Consider the following 20,572-nt stretch of genomic DNA (forward strand, 5'->3'; position numbering starts at 1 on the left):
CCTACTAGACTGGGGTAGGGTGCTTTTATCTACAGTTCTTTGGATTATTAGTTTTACTTCTTTTTCTCCTGGATTCCTCCCCTCTGCTATAGCTAGAATGACAGCAGGCAAAAATTATTTGTTTTCAGTGTCATCCACAGCCTGGTTCTCTGCTATGTTAAGCCTATTGAAAGATAAACTTCAAGATCAAAGCAAATTTCTGTTCCCATGGTTTATTTCATCTAGAGGTTGGAAGGATGTGGGCACTATGTGCTAAAGATTTACTCCTACTGAGTCTTCTGTTGTTTATCCATTTCAGTTGCTCCATCTGTCAGACCATCTGCCTCCCAGTGACCCCATTTCTTTCCCCCACCCCCACTTGTGTTACAGGTCCATACGTTTCGAGGTCCGCACTGGTGTGAGTACTGCGCCAACTTCATGTGGGGTCTCATCGCTCAGGGAGTGAGGTGTTCAGGTAGCACTCCAACCTTTTCTGTCACTCTCTTGAAATGCTCAGACATCTGTCCCACCCCAGCCTGCACTCCCTGCAGGAGTGGAAGGCTGGGATTTCTTTAAAGAACAAAGCAGGAAATCCTCCCATAGAACTTAAAGCATTTTCATTTGCCTTGTTAGCTGGTTCAGAAATGAAGCCATCAGCCCTTTGTTGCTGAGTTACATCCTCTCCTAGTACCTTGATCCTGCCTCTGCCGGTGCCTGCTGTATACATCCAAACTTGTTCTTTATGATTAAGTTATCCCTGATGTTTTTATGTCTTAAGATGCAAGCACTGGAAATGGCAAAGCCAGCCAGCAACAAGACTTCAAAACTCCTCTTTTTGCTACCAATTGCTGGGAAGTGCCCTTGTCTGCAAAAAAGACTGCCACCTGTTTCCCATAAAAATACCATGCATTGCTGGAAGCCTGAAGTATCCCACCTCAAGATTAAAAAAAAAAATATGACACTGATTTTCCAAGAGGGATTTGTTTTCTGGTGCCTGTATTGGCATTTTAATAGTGCCTTAATTATTTTAAATTTGTTTGTTCTTTTGGGGAAAACAATTATCATGTAAAAATGCAATAATCATCACATCATGTGCTTTTGGATTCAGCAAGTGAATTCGTATTTGGTACATTACAAATGTATTTTCGTAACTTCTTTCTCCAGATCTGAAATCAATTCACAAACTTGTTTGTCTTACCTCTTCCTGCCCTGCCCTCCAGGCATTCCTGATCTCAGACTGGCACCAAACATATCCAACCCTGACATCTGCCTTTCATAGACAGAGGAGGTGGTTGTTACCTAAAATTCATTTAGATCACAGTTTGAAGGATCAAAATAGCTTTCACAAATGCACAGTTTTAATAAGTGCAGTCTCAGGTGAGACTGTAGGTGAATAGTGGTAACACAAAGAATATGAGAAGGACATTAAAAAAGAGGAATAGCAGTTTGCTTTTCAAGCTATTTGATCTTAAACACAAGTGTGCAAAACCTGACCTCCCTAATGCATAGCACTGTATTTGTTCACATACATAAAATATTAAACTTATGAAAAGGCATATTTATTTAGTAGGAAACATAATACTCTCCCTCATAAATTTACCAGCATTTAACTTTAACTCCACAGATGCATTTAAATTTTACTTCACATGCCTGGAGAACAGCACTGAACACAATGCAGGCAGGATCCTATTTGCAGCTTCTCACATTTGTTTAGATTTCACAAATAATGAATTATGCGGTAATAACTGTACGGAGAAACACACAAAAACCTACCCAATTCCATTAAATGTTTAGGTGTGCTTATGATTTTCCTTGAGTAATATTTTATAGAGTATAATATTGAAACATGCTGCAAGTAACAGTCCTGCTTACATTTTTAATAGCTTAATGTTAAATTAACTCAAAGGGTCATCAGTGATGAGCATGACTGGGAAGGTATTAAAAAAGGAATCAGAGTTATATAAGATAATGCAACTCATGGTGGTGGTGGTGTTTGCTTTACTGAAGCTTATAAATTCATTTGGCTGAATACTTGAATCTATTAGAAAAATTCAGTTTGTGGAGGTGAAGCAGTGGTGGTTTAACAGAAACCCACCTGTGCAACCGAGGGCAGTATTTGGCTCAGGAGTAAGACACCAAGAACTATTTGTAAAATGAATCACTTTTTTACATCACGCCTTTCACAGCATTTTATGTGCCTAAGCTGACCTACAGGCTAAGCCACAGGGGACACTTAGTCACCAGTGAAGTGATGAGCCAGGGATGGGGAGTCTGCTGATGCGGCAGAGTGAGCCAAAATGTGACACTGCAGGAATGTGGAAGGGGGAGTGAGGCATGCTGGCTCACAGCACTGTCCCAGCTGGAGTGCTCAGGTGAATCTAAGGTTCTCTGACCATGATCAGTGCTAAGACACAGGACAGCCAGCAACAGACAGTCATGACTGTGCCAATTTTAATTACAGCTAATCCAAAATACCCACCAGTTAAGTATCACGTGTTTAAATGCAACACCTTGAGCTGTGTGTCTGGTAATGAACTGATCCAGACTGCACCAGCAGTCTGGATCAGTTCAGAGGAGTGTAAGGGACATCCAGAGTTTTTAAAGCTTTTTGACAACCCTGCTAGACTTTACTTGTCCCACCAGGAGATTTTTACACATTTTCATTCTCATCCTTCTCATCTCCACACTATTCTATCTTTCCTGACTGGTGGGGAAACTGTGCCCCTTGCTTTATGTGGAGCAGGGAAATAAATTCTTAGGCAAGACCTGTCAACATTAGTATTAATAAATTAATGAGTTAACGTGGCTAACTCTGCTTGCAGACTGCGGGTTGAATGTACACAAGCAGTGCTCCAAGTACGTGCCCAACGACTGCCAGCCAGACCTGAAGAGGATAAAGCGAGTCTACTGCTGTGACCTCACCACGCTGGTGAAGGCCCACAACACCCAGAGGCCCATGGTGGTGGATTCCTGCATCCGGGAGATCGAAGCGAGAGGTTTGTGTGCTTGGGAGAGCAGCAGGCACAGCAAAATGAGGCTGACTTGAATTACGTGCTGAGCTAGAACACAGTGCTGTGCTCCTGCACACTGAGGACAGGATGAGAAAATGGGTTTTTTAGTGCAGGTGATACATTGCTTTGCATTAGCTAGTAAAATTAAATCATGGCATTCCTTAATGCAATTCCCTGAAATGCTTTCTGAAAACATGTCAAAACATGTATTACGTTACACTTCTGAAAGGGGTGAACTTTAAAGTGAACTTTCAAGTTCATGTTTATGTCTTTTTTCATTACTTTATTTTAACATACCTAGGGACACATCCCATTTCAGAGTAATCAGTTTAAATCAAATCCATTTTTAATAACCTTTATGGATGTTGTGGGCAGGAGAACACAAGTGACTGGAAGTGACTCGGACAAGTGAGGTCAGGGGCTATGTTGTTTTGTGGCAGGACACATCTCACGATGCTCAGTTACTGACTGGTGGCTCCTGTGGCACAGGCAGCACATCACAGCCAAAACTGAAGCTTGTGACAGGTTTTTGGTAAATGGATGTGTGGCAGACTGAAGGAAAAACATATCCCCTTCAATAATCATGTATCCCCTCTGTAATATTCATGTATTTTTCCTTTGGATAGCAAATGTGCATGTTGTGCTGCCCAATAAGCCAAATTTTCCTGTTAGTCAGCTTCAGCATAGGAATCTAATAATGTTGAATTCATGGCATCCCAGTAATCTGCATAGCAACACACTGATACTAGCCATAGGGATTTCAAACCCACGCATCATCTACTGAATTGACTCAAAGACTTACTAGTAAATCCCCTGCACTGCTCTGTAAAGCTCTAGTAGGATTATATCATCATCACAGGGACAAATGGAAAGAATAGTATGGACTAAGACAGAAGAGCTTTACTCTGATGATATAGCAGGAAGCTACATTGCATTTGAGATCTAATCACTTACTTGTACATTTATTGATTGAGATAAAATCTGCTGCCTGCTCTCCTTTTTTTCAACATCTTTATATTTCTTTCCTTAATTGCCATAGAACTATGAAAGATTCTGATTTTGTTCTTAAGAAGACAAAGAATATTGGAACTTATAAGTAGGTTAGCACAATGCATAGTTACAATTAGGGATTTGGGGATTGAAATTAATAATGGGTGTGTAACTTGGCTTGCTCTGCTGAGCTGCCCTGCATTTCATGTTGGTGTGGAGCAGTTGTGCAAGTGAGCAGATCTCTTGAGGTGAAAGAACTGTAGAAGGGATGTACTGATGTGGGAAAGAGCTGTATCCATCGCATCTATCAGCTGTGTATAAGTAAAAGCTGACAGCAAAACACAAACGAATTATGCTCATAGAGAAAGGCAGTCTTTTACTTGTGTTGCTATTTGTCATTAAGCAACTGGTAAAAGGAAGGGAGACCTCTAAAGCTTAATTAATTATAGCCAAATCCAGGAAAATCTCCTACATAAAATGAATAAATCGTAATAACATCACATGCCTCACCATTAGCAAATTGCAGTATTTTTCTCTAACACAATCAAATCAACCATGTTCCTAACAAAATCAGAAAGTATAAATTCTAAAATACTTTAATCCTTTAAAAAAAATTTTTACATCATCTTGATCTTTCCTTAATTGCTCCAGAGTTTCACATTACAAATAACAGTTTGCTGTGCTTAGTAGGTTTGCTGTTCTTGCTTTATTGTTCTTAGGCCTAAATACCTGTTGGTTACTGAAGCTAAGTTAACAAGAACTTTTTGTTTCAGGTTTAAAGTCCGAGGGCCTCTATAGAGTTTCAGGCTTCACTGAGCACATTGAAGACGTGAAAATGGCCTTTGACCGAGGTACACCATTTCTTAATCTTGTACAGTTTTAATCTAAGCTTTCAGTTCTAGGACGTTTCAGATCTTACGGGGTTTATATATGTACCATGAGAATGAAACTGACATATAAGCAGAAGTACAGAAAGTAGCCAATCTTTTCTGAGTTTAAAGTGATCTGTAGTCTTTTTCATAAGAAGAAATTATGTTTGCTAGTTGGAAGGAATAATTAAATGTGACTATTGGTGTGTAGAAGCTTAAGTGGGGGACTGGCTAATTGCTCAACCCAGCAGCACAGACTAGGGACCTAATTTAAGTGTGAGCATAGGTGGTACCAGGGAAAAGTTGTTAGTCCTGTCTTTAATAGACTCAGCACTTTACAATACAATAATCTGTTTATGAGTTGAAGGATCAGGAACTCCAATTGGGAAGTCCTTCTGCATGTAGCCTTGAAGAAAGCACTGCACCACTGTGCACGTGATTGCATCTGAACAATACGATGAGAGGGGCATTGAGGAGATCAGTTGTACAGCCTATTGAAAAACTAACAATTAAAACTCTGCCTGATTACCATCCTCATAGCCCTTCTAATTGATTGAGCTGATTATGTTGGTTCTGGTTGTGCACACAGTCTTTGCACACAGGACTAACTTTAAGAGTGTATGTAAGTGAGCAACAGGGTAGGTCCTCCATTAATAGAAAATACCTTTGCAAGTACATTTGAAAAGCTACATGAATATTCTTCTCATTCCCCATAAATAGTGGTTTCCTTCCTATTTAATTTTTTCAGATATTGCCTCTGCCATGGTAGGGAATAGGGTCAGACACAGCCCTGTGATCACAAGTCCATGGGTACGAGGCAGGTCCAGGTCAAGCCAGAGAGTCAGCCTGTGGGTCAGGGTAGTGACCAGGAAGGGTGGATGGCCCCACCCCAGCATGGTGCAGCTGGAGACAGCTGTGATGTCACTCAGGCAGGAATTGAGGACCCTGGGAGCCCATGGGCAGGAGATGGGGGGCTTCAGGGGAGGCTACAGTTCAGCAAGGTCTGTAGGAGGCACATCTTACACTTGCTGTGCCTCAACATTTCTTGTTTGGCGCAGTTTGTTATGCAAACATCTCCATAAAGAAAGTCCAGCTAGGAATTTCTAAACTGGCTGTTTTCATCCTGAACTATCCTTTAAAAAATAATACATATTTTAAAATATGTTGGATGCTGTGAACATATGCATACGCACACATAGGTCACCATTCTTTGGGCCAGAGAGAAATGCACAGTGGTATGACTGCTGTCATGGCCAGATAGTGTTCCAGATGTGCCACATGAAGCCATGATCCTGGGAGCCTCACAGTCCTCATAGGTTCCATTCTGCTCCCTGCAGGTAGATCTGGCCTGGCAAACTCTTTTTTTCTGTGTGTTAATTCTCACCTAAGTGTAACAACCTGGATGAAACCCAGAAGGAGAGGCACAGGTTGTAGAGGGAAAAGCTGGAAGCAAGCAGATTTAAATTTATGTCTGAGCCTGACTTCAATACTGCTGCAGCTGTAGTTCCTTTGCAAATGCTTTGAACCACTGGAGCCACTTGAGTTTATTGCCTATTTATTAAGTATACTCCTAGCATATTTGATGGCAATACACACTTGGATTAGACCCACAGCAAGGGAGACAGTGTGATTTAAAAAGGCAGCAGCACCTAGAAACAGGAAGGTGACTAGCAGTATTGGATTTCCAAAGGTAAAAAAAAGCATGGATAAACAGGAAAGCAGAGAAAGCAAGAACAGAGTTTGTATACAAAGGCTGTGGGGAAGGCCATTGGGCAGAAATAGACCAAAATCTGTGTCTTCATTTTTTTTTAACAGTTTCATGACAGGGGAAAGGGCTAAGAAAGGAAAGAGTGTTGCTATTAATAAAAAAGCATGAATAAAAGCAGGAGAATAAAGAACATAATCCTGTTATGACCTAGACAACTAGAGTATTGAGGGACCAGAAGCTGACAACTTTCAACACATTCCTGTTTTGAACATGTTTTCTCCCTGAACTGGGGTGGAAAATCAGGAAGAGTTGAGAGTTTTTACAGGAAAGGATTTAAGGAAAAACAAAATAGGGGTTTTTATGTTCTGATTTATGGGCTGTGCAGCTTGAAGATGGTTGTCACCTGGCAGAAGTTTCAATTGGCAAGACACTTCCAACCTGAGACCTCAGGGCTTGTTTCCCTGTCAGATCCTTAAGAGACAGGGATGCCACCTGTCTGTGAGGGTTTTACAGAATTCGTATTTCCACATTCACTGCAGAAAAGAAACTTGGGAAAAAAAAAAGTAAATTACAGGAAAATTAAAATTACAGGAAATTATCTTTTTTTTTGGGGGGGGGGGACACAGTCAAAGGAGATGCTAAGAGCTGGGATATGAACCAGAAAAGAGAACTCTTCAATTGTAATTTTTGGCACACTACTGGAGGATGTACACTGTCCAGGAATAAATTTCATTTAACAATTTAAGGACCATTTTTTAACCATCTGAAAGCAAGGCTTTCAAACAACCTTCTAATAAGAGCAGGGATAAAAAAGCATTAGCTAGTTTTGTAAATGGAAATTGTAGGGTTTATGAGAAGGTGTCCCTAGTGGCAGAACGCTGCACTTCAGCATTCCAGAGGCCCCTCCCTGCCCATCATTTCTGACTCAGTCCCCAGGCACCTGGATAAAATTCCAGGACACTTTCACATCTCCAGAAATACAGTGTTGAGTAAAAGGGTTTGAAAACCGACAGGCAAGGAGTCCTCCCATATTAATGCACAGGATGCATCCTTCAAATAATGCCATCAAGTGTTCTGGTTCCAAGCTCCTCATCAAGCCACAGGGGCCAGAAGACAGCAGGATACAGTAGGATGAGGCATGGGAGCTGACTTGGCCGTCGGGGACCTCTCCTGCTGATCTCATGTGCAGCTGAAGGGGTGCAGTGAAGAGCAGCCAGCTCTCCCTCTGACTAATTCTGCCTTGACAAAGAGGCACTCACTTGGTGCTTCCAAAGAATTACAGCAAGAACAGAAAAAAAAGTTCCCATCTCCAGAAGAGAATAGCATCCCACATCATACTACTTGGGCCAAATGTAGCTGTGGCAGTTGGTTTTAAAAAGGGGTGAAGTTGGTCCTCATCTGATTCAAACTGCCTTCCAAAGCCCAAGCAGTGTAAATACCCCTACTGTAAATTAGCATTAGGCTCTCTGAGGCATTGACAATGTTCCATTTTAGTGATTTTTGTAATGAGAAGGAGGGGAATAATGTGGATTTATTTAATCTGGTGAATGTTGGTGCTGTAGAATGACAGTTGCTCTCTGTCAGCATTGTGGCATTGTGGCATCCAGAGAACACCCATTGTGCGTTTTGTCCACAGAGCTGCCATTGTCACCACCACATTCTGTCCCCCCACTTGTTTGTACAACTGGCTGGTACAATACACTGGCTAAAAATATTATGCTGTTAAATATTACATGAGCACTTAGAGGCATCCTAAATCATACTCTTTTGCCAGTGTAGCTGAAAACCTGTCAAATGACAAGAAAAAACTAAAAGAAACATGCTAGCATGGTAAAGGCTGTGCAATAAAAAAAAAACACTTAGGAGAAAGCAACTTAAATAAAACCTAATTCAGTATTCAGAGGGCATGGATGAGGCTTTAAGAATGTAATACTTATTCTATTTCATTTTGTAATGAACTATTGATAATTTCTATGGCATCCGAAATCAGCTGAAACCTTTAAGGAAAAGAATAAAAACTTTCTTTTTTTGAGTTATTCAAATTTTAACATAATACAACAAGATACATTGAGAGTCAAACTAACAAAGAAAGAGAAATTATGGGGTTTGGGTAGAATTAGGTTTGTAAAGCTGAAATCGACTACGTGTTTGTAATCCAAAATATAAAAAACAAAACTACATTAACATATGGATGCTGCAATTTTACTGAAAATATCAGCTACAATCCAAAAGAGTTCCTACATTGAAGAGTGAAAAAATTATTGTGGTAATGCAGAAGGTACCATGTAAACCACATGTAATTCATATATGCATACACACAACAATCCCTACATATCTGCTGCAAAAATGTGCAGGGTATATCATAACAGATGTATTGCTGGGCTCACTTTAAAATAAAGTTCAGTGCATTTCAAATGGATGTGTATTTGTCTCTGAAGAGAAGAGTAAAAGCTTTGACTCAGGAATTCATAATTTTTCCTACAGTAAGCACATATGTAAATAAGAGGTATGTTTGAAATACATTGTACTTTGAAGTACCTCGAGCTGAAGTGCCCCTCTAAGGAAGCTTGCTGGGCTGCTTTGTAAAAGTACTAAATAAATAACGCTCCCATTTAGTTTACTGGTGACCTGGATAATAGATGTGAGCTTGTGCTTTGCTATATCTGTTCTGATGCAGCTGCTGGCTCCTTGGAGGTATCTGTTTTCAGTGGAGCATTTTGAGTGTTCAGTGTCCATCAATTAAATAGAGCTCTCCACACAAAGCTTTACAAGACTAATGCTACCGTGCCTGGAATGTGTGGATTAAACAAAAGATTGGGGCAGTGCAAACATCCTCCTAGGGCTTATTGATGCTGTATTAAATTAAATGCTGATGGATGTATTCAGACTGCTCAGCTGCATCAAGAAAGGCTGTTTGTTTTAAACACTTAAGCATATAATCTCCTCTTGATGAGAACATGTAGTGCTATTAGTCTTAATGAGAATTATATGCATACATTGGACAGGACGTATCCCAGCAAGATTGATGCCATAGGTTTGTATAAAATGTCTGCAATCAATATAAACTCTTTTACTGTGCTGTGAAAGCCTTTATCTCCATCTTGGTATCAAGCAGCCCCACTCAGCTGTCTGTATCAGGGCATGTCCACAAGCCCTGTTACTGTGAGACAAGCAAGGCAATGGCTTTACAACATGTCAGCACCTCGGTGGTAGCAGCCCAAGCTTGTGCCTGCACCTCCTGGCAGACACAGCAAACCCCTCTCTGCTGCACAAGCAGGCAGACTGCATCACCACACTCACCATGTGATCCTCACCTGCACCACCTGCCCTGAGCGAAGCGTAGTGTCCTTAGCTAAAGGGTGGGAAACGGGGACTACAGGTTATAACTGATCTCCAAGAAGCCTGAGGTGAAGCTGGGGGTTAAATCCAGACAGCCACACCCTGTACTTAACCATATTTCTACTGGAAGACCACCAAGATAATGAGGTCCCAGGAAGGGAGGATGGCAGAATTTCTTGATATGGAGAAAAAATGTGCGTTATGAGGGCATTAGGTAGTACAGAACAGAGGTAGTCATTTGAACTTGAAAAATTATAGTGCTCCTCCATTGCTGCTACTTTTTGTAACTTCACTCATTGCAAGCCAGGACTTCCCAGCAACACTGGTAAACTTTAAGCTCATGTGTTTGAAAGTGCTCTTTCATAGAGTTCTGACTAACTGTTATATTGTGGCAAACAAACTGTATGCATTTTTAGATGCATCTGTTTAGTATTTCATCCATTACAAGTATCCATATTAATTAAAAACCTGTGATGCACACTTCAGAGTAATTGTGTAGCTAAATTCCTTAGCATGCCTATTTGAATTCGGATCTTTGTCATAAATAAATAAGTCATGTATTAAGACATTAGAAGATAGCAGAAAATAAGGCAGCTTTCTTTTCAGCTAATCACTATGGAAATGTTGGTACAAGACATGCAAGATTTGGATGTTTCTTGATTTTTCCTACTGGTCTCCTGAGGGTCATTGGAAATTTATGTTATTTCTCTATGCCTCTCTTTCTCCAAATAGGGATGAAAATATGGTGTATATTCCTATGCAGATGGAAAATATTATGTCAGAACAAATTATTAATAGCTTAGTTTCAGTGGATAAATGGGCTAAATGCAAGAAATATGTTATTAGCATGGTTTTTCATCCAACATTAAAACAGTATGTTTGAGGTGGTACACTGCAGATATGGATGCTGTAATCACCAGCCCCTCCTAAAGATGTGAGCAAATAAATTGTTTACTAAAACATAAAGAAACTACCATTGCTCATTGATATACTGTAAACTTGGTAGCAATATATTCTCATTTAAGCCTTTCAAGCACTTTCAAGTTGATTCTCTTGTCAGGCTGCACACAATAAATCTGACTTAGAAGACTAGCCTTGCTTCCCTCAAAATTAGAGTGGTTTTAAACAGATTTCTTCCTCCTTTTCTAGATGGTGACAAGGCTGATATTTCTGCCAGTATTTATCCAGACATAAACATCATTGCTGGAGCACTGAAGCTATATTTCAGAGACTTACCAATTCCTGTGATCACCTATGACACCTACTCCAAGTTCATAGAGGCAGCAAGTAAGTATTGCTTAGCATTTGTAGCAACGTTTATTCACATTTCCCATCTGTAAAGCTGTCCACGTTAAAGGAAAGGACAGAAAAAACCTGGGAAAATGGGCGCTGTCTTCATTCCTTCTCTGCTATGTCCTTTATTCACATGAAGCTTTTGCCTGATTGTTCATCAGATGGGATGTCATGCAGGTTAAAAAAATAAAAGCAAATGTATGGTGTCAAAATAACTGACTAGTACCAGAAAGTGTGGTTTTTTCAATGTCTTTTTGTATGTCAACATAAAAGAATAGTGTAAATCCTGCTCAAATTTTTAGAAAGATTGCCAGACAGTTCTAAATGAGCACTGATGCTCAGTATATGTAGGTATCATTGATACCTACATATTTAAATACATTGAAAAATCTTGAAGTAATTCCATGCCATTTCAATCTCTAGCTAAACCTACATATTCAAGCATAGTCTCCTAAAGTCATATATCTACACTCGATCTAGTTTTGAAGGCTAATGAAATAATCTCTTGTAATATTTTAAATAGGCAGTTCTGGGCAGAATAGTATTATGAAGCACTTAACAAAGCTCGGGTACTGTATCTACACAGACCTGTAGATAGAGCTACAGACCATGGAGATAACTCCTGCGAGGTCTTTGTTGCTGATTTCTTTTTAAAACCTTTTTTTTTTTTTTTTTGAGGATGCAGAAATTGCTGATAAGCATCACATTTATGAGTGCAATATTTATCCCTGCAAGCACAGTCAATGGCTTGTAAATGATTCCATAATAATAAGTTATCTTCCTGATTTATTGCTGGGTACACATGGAAAGACCTATTAACATTAATCCTGTTTGGTGTTTTTACAGAAATCTGCAATCCTGATGAACGACTAGAAGCAATACATGAAGTGTTGATGTTACTCCCTGCTGCTCACTACGAGACACTTAGATACCTAATGATTCATCTCAAAAAGTGAGTTAATTGACATGCAGGGTAATTCTTGAAGAGCTTAACAGTTTTCTGCTTTGAAAAAGAAATATTACAGAAAGTCCTAATAAAGCTTCCATTAGGGCACTGCCTTTAAACCAATAATGTTACAGATAAGCAGACAAGCTGTTTGTATAAGTGCATATAAGCTGTGCACTTATGTAGCATAGATCTTTTTGCTGGCATATTATTTCAAACCTTTCAAAAGTTATGGACATTTGTCACGCTTCTCTAAGGCAGATAATATCTGAAAAATACCCAGTGGTGGGTACTCCAGAGATGTGCTACTGTGAGGCAGCACTTGACCATGCTTTGCTTCTGCCTCCCCTTACCTCCTATTTTGTCTTCCTGAACAATAACCCTAAAAGGAAAGAGCTTTCTCCTATGAGTTGTTTCCTCACATCACAGGAAGCCAAGAACCAAGCAGGGCCCATTTTTATATGACTAATAAAAGTAATACAGGTCCCAGTTATATCTCTATTGGTTTTAAACCTGTTCTGCCTCATTTGCTTTCCAAAGCTTCTTTAGGCATACATAAGACATCCATGAGGGGTTTCATAAAGCTTCATAAGGCATACAGAATTTTCAAAAGTGCCTAAATTTAATTTTTAAGGTACTTAGGAGTGTACCTCCAAGTTTAGCAAGTTTTCAGCTAGGTACATAGAAAAATTAAGGACTGCTCCACAGAGGGTCCATCACTTCCACTCATTTCAAGCAAAACTGTTTTTCAAAACCATGCTAACTCTACTGTGCTGCTTTGGGTATTTACATGCCTCAAGAGGTCTTCTTTGTAAGTTTTTAAAAACTGATGCTGAGTACAGACTGGTGCTGTCATCTCAAAGCAGACCTTCATTTATGGCTATATTGCCCAAGTTATTTCTTGTCTCTGGTTAAACTTTGCTACTTGGAAACAACAGAAGAAGGGATAAGGGAGGAATAAAGCTACTGACCTTTTATTCAGAAAATCGCTTCTTAGTTGTCCCACTACTTGCAACACAGCTGTAAATGTGGAGTACTCCCTGGGCTTCATCTGCACTATTCTGCACTATTAATGCCAACCTAAAAAGACCTAAATTCATATAAAGCTGCATCAGAGAACTTTTGTGAAGTGAATTTCATGCTCTATCAGGTTCTCATTATGCAGAGACTTTTCCTCATTTTGAATCAGCTCAGGTCATTACAATTGAGTAATTTTTCCCCTTGATGGGACATTACCTGGGCATGCAGGAGCTTCTTTGGACTCTGCAGAAATGAGATGTGCAAATACCCACTCTTGTCAGTACATATGCATGGACAACTGATAATGACTCACATTAGCTTTTAAGAAGGCCTGTGGAGGCTGTAGAAAAGTGACCTGCACACAGAATCAGTACTTTCATATTCTGGCAGCAAATTTTTACCTTCCTGCTTCTCATGAACTGCAGTCCAGGCTTTGGTTCAGCTGTTGAGCTGAACTACTGATGAGGCAGGAAGAGTCTGAAGTGCTGATTAGGCTTCCTCTCTCAAATATCTGCAAGTCATGCAATGAGTTTCCTCTCCATTCCCAAATTGTAGCTTTTGGTGTCTGCATGGAAATCAAGTGCATGTCAGTTCCTATGGAGACTCTGTTGGAGGGATTTGAATGTGAAAGGAAAAAATCATTAAGGTTCAGACTATCCTGTTCTGTAGATTAAACACAGAGTTCCAATTTCAACCCCCTAGGATTCTTCCTGCATGGATAAAACATACACCAGTATAAGGGAGTCTATGTAAGGACTGCTGGGTTACAGCATCTACACCACTGCTCTTTCTCAGTTGAAAAGAAACTCCAGTTGTTGTTAAAACGACAGGAAAATTCAGCAGAGGACAACATCAGCAACAACAACAAAAAAAGAGTTTGTAGGTCAATTAATTACCTTTCTGATAATTTTTTGCTCAAAATTGAAGGAAATGCAATAGCATGAGCAGTCCCCCCTGTGGTGAAATACATACAACTCCATCCATGCTGACATTGCAGTCAAGCTCTGAATCTTCTGTGTTCACCCAGCTGTGCAGCAAGCCCCACACTCCTGAACAGAGGTGCTAGTAAGATCTGTGTAGCTTTGCACAGCTGTTGAACATCTGTGCTGCATACACGCACAGAGGGAAAGCAGAGTGTCAGACAAACACTTGCTTCAGCTTCAAGGGGATGAGGTGGCTTCAGCTTCCCAAGCTTGGTTTGTCTTTGCTCCTTGCAAAGCACAGCTAATATATGTGCTAGAAGATGAGGATGTATCTGTGAGTAGGGGCACTACTGGATTGCTGTCCTGAAAGCAAAGAGGAACAGCATTTTCCTGTGACAGAGTTATTCTTTGCAGAGAGATGACAGCAGAAGCACAACCAAGTCATACGAGTCATTGCAAACACGGGAAGACCAGAGTACTTCTGGTTTCAGCCACTTTGTGCTCCTGTGATGGCACGAGTGATTCCAGCTGGGAATTGCCATGGCTAGGGAAGGCCTCAGCTGTTGCCAGGAGAGCTGTCTCCAAAACCAGATGTGCTTCACCCTGGCAGAGCAGTTAGTTGTACGAAGGAGATGTGAAACCTTATCCAGGCTGTACTTCTCACAGGAAATGTCTGGTCCATGACTGATCAAGGACCCTGATGGATCAAGGGACTGTGGCTGTCCTACACCACAGTGCAAGAGCACTCTCAGGACTGAACTCAATATGCCACTCAAATAGGACAACACTGATGTGATCCAGCACTGCTACCTGGAGGGAAACCTTGAGAACACTTTGCATTTTCCAGCAGGCCTGACTGATTTTCCAGACAGGACTGACTTCTCTGCAGCTTGGCCAATCCTTGGTGGGCTTTCTTTGCTTCAGCCACAAGCAGTCCATCTATTCTTGTATTTACATTATATGACCTATGTCAGCAAACAAAACAACCTGGGCTCTTCCCTGAAGTGCCTCTGTTCTCTGTCAAGGATAGGTGGCATTTATAGCAGCCTGATTTAAGCAAGCCACCTCTCCAGGTGGGTGCAGGATTCAGCCTACTCCTGAAGTGTAACAAGGAGTTGGAATCACTCAGCTCCTGGTTGGCCTGAGGCAGCCAGCAAGGCAGAATATCCATGTGAAGGTTCCTGCAGGCTGGAATCATGTCTGGGAGCATCAGTAGTCCAAGGAAAATCCATGCCTGAATTTGTGGAGCACACTCTCACCCCCTGTGTGATGATATACAGCAAGCAGAGCCTGCCAGAGAACTGCAGATACTGTAGCATAAAGGACTGCTCCATACATCATCATTTAAATCATGATTATGCTTTTAAAAAAGCAATTGCCACTAATTCTTAAACCCTAACAGACAGTCACGTGGAAAAATCACTGAAGAGGCCCATGAGAGGTGTTTAAAGGCAGTAAAAATCTCAGTCCCACCGTAGCTGCATTGTATTTGTTGTGAAAAAGTAATAATATAGAACTGTGAAATAGTTATTATATCGAGAAAAATAAAAAATGTCTATGTACCACTGCTTGATGTGAAGCAAGGCCACAGACAAAGATGCAGATATTCTTTTTTTCTGGGAAGTGAGCAACTAATTATTTTTTTTCTTTTTTTCTTTTTTTCTATTTTAGGGTGACCTTGCACGAAAAGGAGAATTTTATGAATGCTGAAAACCTGGGAATAGTGTTTGGACCTACTTTAATGAGACCTCCAGAGGACAGTACCCTTGCTACACTGAATGACATGCGGTACCAGAAGTTAATTGTGCAGATTTTAATAGAAAATGAAGATGTTCTCTTCTAGTCAGAGAGGCATGTCTTCAAAGCCATTTGTTTTAAGATAATTAGTCTGAAGTAAAAACAACATTTCTTTAAATTTTTTTAAACAGAAAGGAAGAGTTCCTTGACTGCACTTCAATTTCTGCAAAGTTGCAGATGGATGCCAAAATGTTTAGGGAAAGCCTATGTCTCATAGACATATGCCTCTTTGTAGAAGGGAAAAAGAAGGTCAGAAAAAATCCTCTTACCTTGTATCTTTTGCCTTGCCTCAGATGTATATTTGTTTTGAAAAGTTTCAAACAATTTTATTGTTAACTTATTAAGAAACACAAAACGTATTTTAATATGGCTAGAGAAGCAAAAAGGTACTTAATCAGTGTTACTTGTATATGCCTATACCTTTCCTTCTTCATGAGACGTAATTATATATGTCAATTGTGAAACAGAACCTATATTATAAAGATATTTTTACTTTACCTAGCTGAAAGAATGGCATTTTATTTTAGCAAACTATACATCAATGCGGTGCATTGATTATTTTCACGTAATAATTTCCTGCATTTTTGCTATGATATATTGAAAACAATTGCCACTAATGCAGTATTATCCTGACATACCTCTTCCATTGCAAGTGTTTTAAAGGAGAATACATTTCTTGTGCATATTTCAGCTTTCCTTAGATTTCTTTGCATTTAGGCACTAGCAAAGAATTGTACACTTTCAGCCATTTGCTATTTCCCAAAACATATAGTATATTCTCTTTTTTTTTGTTTTTTTTTCTCCCATGTGAAATAAGGTCTTGAGAATTGTTTTCAAAGTCCTGGTGGTAGTATCAGTTTCACATGCCAGATTTTTTTTGGATTACGGTAATATATAAGTTATGTGATGCTGGGACACTGGATATTTTCTGGCCTTGTTGAAAGTCAGCACTTTTTTGGGTGAATGATGAAGGATTTGGTTTTTCTGTAAAAACTGACTTATGTTTTGTCATGTTTCTCTATTTATAAATGTACAGTAAATCTGCTAAAATTGTAGGTATTTATCTTGAATGTGTTTCCTGATGGTTTGTTAGAAAAAAAAAAAAAGAAAGAAAGAAAGACAGAATACGTAGGACATGTGGGAGCTGGTAAATTTAATTATTACCAAATTTTAATATTTTTCTCCCTTCACAAACATTGACCTACAGAGTTCGTAGTCTAACTTCAACTTATTCCTAATGTTAAAACTGTTTCTCAGCATGAAATGTTTCTGCAAGCATAGAAAATCAACATACTTTACTACCAAACTCAATTTTCAGTACAAAAAAAAATTCTAATACTCCCTCATCTTGATCATTTGTATCATATGCTTGGTAAATCAGTGATGCAGTTTCCTGAATTATTTCAGGGAGCACATGTTTCTATTCAAATTGAAAAATATGTGTAACTATGATAATGAAGAGAGGTAGAGGGTATGACTGTAAATTTGTTGTCTTCTAGAGAAATAACTAAGGGCTAGATAGATTAACCCAGATTGCAGAGCAGGTGCTAAATAGTCTGAGTTCCCAATACTTCCATAGATCCTCCTGCCTTGTACAGGACTATTTGTTGTAGGTTATGTACTACTTAATACTGTCAGAAAAATGATCTGGAAATGGTTTTATTTTGTGAAGTGAAATATGCTTTGTAATTTATGATAGTGTAAATGGAAGGAAAAATCCCATTAAATGTGTTAAAAGAGTTTTGGTGTCTGTCACTGACTACACAGCAAGCTGCCAAACAAAAATCAATCGCTAATTACCATTCTGACATTGCTGGGAACTTTCCTGCTCAAAAATTTGAACAGTTTTACTGCAGGTCGCAGTTTCAGATTGAAACCAGGTTGCCCATACTACCACAGCCAAGCACGTGCACACATTTATTTTCAGAGACCACCCTGAACCACCTCTATGCAAAACTTCAAACAAGCAATGAATCTCAACATCAATTTAATCAATATCTGAGAATCAATGCCATCAGAGTATTTTTCCACACTCTTGAACACAGACATTTGACTAACAATGGTTTTCTTTATTTTTTTCTGGTCAGCTGCATTATAAGCTGGTTTTTTTTAAGGTAGAACACAGGCATCTTTAGCTTGTCTCACTGCCTGGAATCTCCAAACATGTCCCATCTTAAGGATTTGATGACAGTACAAGGCAGTGTGCCTAGAAGGACCCATGCTTAGTGTCTGGAGAGCAGTTTCTAATCTGTTGGACAGAGGGATGAATATGATTCTGCATTTTAAAACACAAATATCTACGAAATTGCTCACATTTCACTTGGCTAACTGATCAGCCAATGTCCAGCATCCTCGGGGCATGCTGAGCACGGAGGTAAAAGGCCCCTGTCCCCTCCACACCTCATTAGTGCCACCTTGTGCTGTGCCTGCTTCATCTCGTGTCAGACTTGCTGTGCCCATCACTGCTGCACTTGGGGTTGAGCAGCACAGTGAGGTCAGACCATTTCAGATTCATCATTTGAGGAAGTAAAAAGGCAGCAGAGTTCCCTTTACAAAACTCACTGCTGAGACAGTAGAAAAGTCATGTTTACCTTTAATGGAAAGCTATAATCCAGTACACAGGGGGAAAAAAATGGGTTTGACTGGATTAAATCAAATCCTTCCCTTTGGATGCTTTGCTGATGCTTTGCTTCAAAGCATCCAGCAAGAGCATGATGACATATCTCACATGAGGCACTAGCAGCAAGTAGTAAGAGTCCTTTGAAAGATGCTCCAGGAGGCTGTGTGTGAGCCCATGTAACTTCCCTGCTAGGTCACTTCATCTCAAGTAGAAGACAGCTGCACCTCTGGGGGCAGGTGAGACACCAGTGTCTGACTGCAGGGGATCCTGCCTGCATCCAGGTGTTCAGCAGGAACCTTGTTCCCTTCCAGCTATTGGAGAAGGCCTTTGGTGAAGCAGCAAGTCCCCTCCTGCAGCCACCCACTCCCTATTCCTGCTTGCCATTCAGCTGTCCCCATGTTCTGGGTGCCCTGTTCTCTGTACACCCTCACAGCAGCTGAGGGGAGACAACTTGCCTTCCATAAAGCTGAAGTGTTTTAGCCACGATCAGTGAAACATTGCATCAAAGTTATGTTAATGGTTTGTAAGGTGGTAGCTTTCCAGAGTGCTGTGGAACAGCTGAAATCTCTTCTTTATACTCATCTTTGTGAGACTCATTGCTGTCAGGTTTAAGTATTTGGAACCCAGCAGGGAAGTGAGCAAAGGAATTTTCTCTGACACCACCACGCTGGAGACAAGGCAGCATGCTCTGTGTCTGACTCCAAAACACACACATCCTGAGAGGGCACCGGACAGGGAAGTGCCAAAGGGTTTCCTCAAATGAGACACCAATTTGGGTCTCCTCCACCCAGACACTAGTAGCTGAGAAATTTAATTATCTCTCTCCTGATGTCAAATACTATTGGAATTGGACAAAGGATGTAGAAGTTACTGAGGAAGGAGAAGAGTTTGTGGGGGGGAGGGGGAAGAAAGAGAAACAAAGTACATAGAAAGGAAAACTTTTTTTTTAACATGAAGCTACAAAGTACAAAGAAGACAGAGCTTTGTTCTCAACTCTCTGCTTTGCAAGCTGAGGTCAGTTTAAGCTACAAAACAGGTCTAACACAGCACAAACCTGGGTGAATTGGAACCACATTCATTTTATTTCTAAAGAAGAGGTAAGATTACACTTTCCCCCACATAACATTCTCGTTCTCAAAGCTCACACAACACTTGAGTCGTATTGACAGAGACAGTGCTGCAGGGGCACTTAGCCTAAGACTCTGGGAAGGAATGTATCAGGTTTGGGGTCTCTTCTGAAACAAGGTTTTGGACAGACCTGGGCTGTGTACTACTGGGAAACACAGCACACGGAAGGTAGAAGGGATTGCAGGTGTGGTTAAACTCTGGGCTTAGTGAGACCTTGGAGAGGTGCTGAAAATACCTGGAGTAAGAAATAGCTGGACTGAATCACAGAATCACAGAATCAATCACAGAATCACAGAATCACAGAATCACAGAATCACAGAATCAAAGAATAGTTTGGGTTGGAAGGGACCTTTAAAGGTATCTAGTCCAACTCCTCTGCAACCTCCCTGCAGGAGCCTGTCTGGCCATCTTCTTATTTTTTTTATTGACAAGTACAGAGAGAAGTTCTGCAGAAAAGAGAGAAAAATATTTCAGTGCCAATAAACCCCCTACTCATAACCAGGGACTGAAAGCAAAAAAACTCTTTGAGTAGGGAGGTAGTTCACAAACACTTAGGCAAGAAGAATGCCATCTAACTGGATCTTCAAAGCAGTATTACATTGTTATCCTTACAGCTATCTAAAGGGAATGAAGAGACTCTAGGGCTAATAGAGATAAGGATGAGAGCATCAATAGGCTTTATGTTTTTTAGCTGTAGAGATTAATTCCTTGATTAAAGAAAGCAGTTAAGATTCAGAAATCTGAACCTTAGGGAGCTAAGATTATTGCTGAGTGCTCTAGAGCCTGCAGATTCAGGACATCAGTGGATCTTACATGGGGCCATACTTTACACTATCTTTCTCCAAAGGCATGGTGTTCTGAATATAATTATGCTGATGCTACAGGTAGTGCCAGGAATTCAAAGCCTGAAGGACATGGATTATTGCAGGATGTTTTAAGGACTGCAGTT

General features: G+C 40.2%; 1 protein-coding gene across 1 annotated transcript in view; it reads left to right on the plus strand.

Moving 5' to 3' along the window:
* Positions 1 to 17,615, plus strand: part of CHN2 (chimerin 2) — a 158,703-nt gene extending 141,088 nt beyond the window's left edge. Inside the window, exons 8-13 of the mRNA XM_066554908.1 lie at positions 370 to 454; positions 2,802 to 2,975; positions 4,754 to 4,831; positions 11,046 to 11,183; positions 12,036 to 12,141; positions 15,750 to 17,615. Coding sequence (XP_066411005.1) covers positions 370 to 454; positions 2,802 to 2,975; positions 4,754 to 4,831; positions 11,046 to 11,183; positions 12,036 to 12,141; positions 15,750 to 15,921 — 753 coding nt within the window. The 3' untranslated portion in view covers positions 15,922 to 17,615. The remainder of the gene's footprint in view (positions 1 to 369; positions 455 to 2,801; positions 2,976 to 4,753; positions 4,832 to 11,045; positions 11,184 to 12,035; positions 12,142 to 15,749) is intronic.
* The last annotated feature ends 2,957 nt before the right edge of the window (positions 17,616 to 20,572 follow it).

Source organism: Molothrus aeneus, chromosome 1 (assembly GCF_037042795.1).
Source record: "Molothrus aeneus isolate 106 chromosome 1, BPBGC_Maene_1.0, whole genome shotgun sequence".
In the NCBI taxonomy this organism is placed as follows: domain Eukaryota; kingdom Metazoa; phylum Chordata; class Aves; order Passeriformes; family Icteridae; genus Molothrus; species Molothrus aeneus.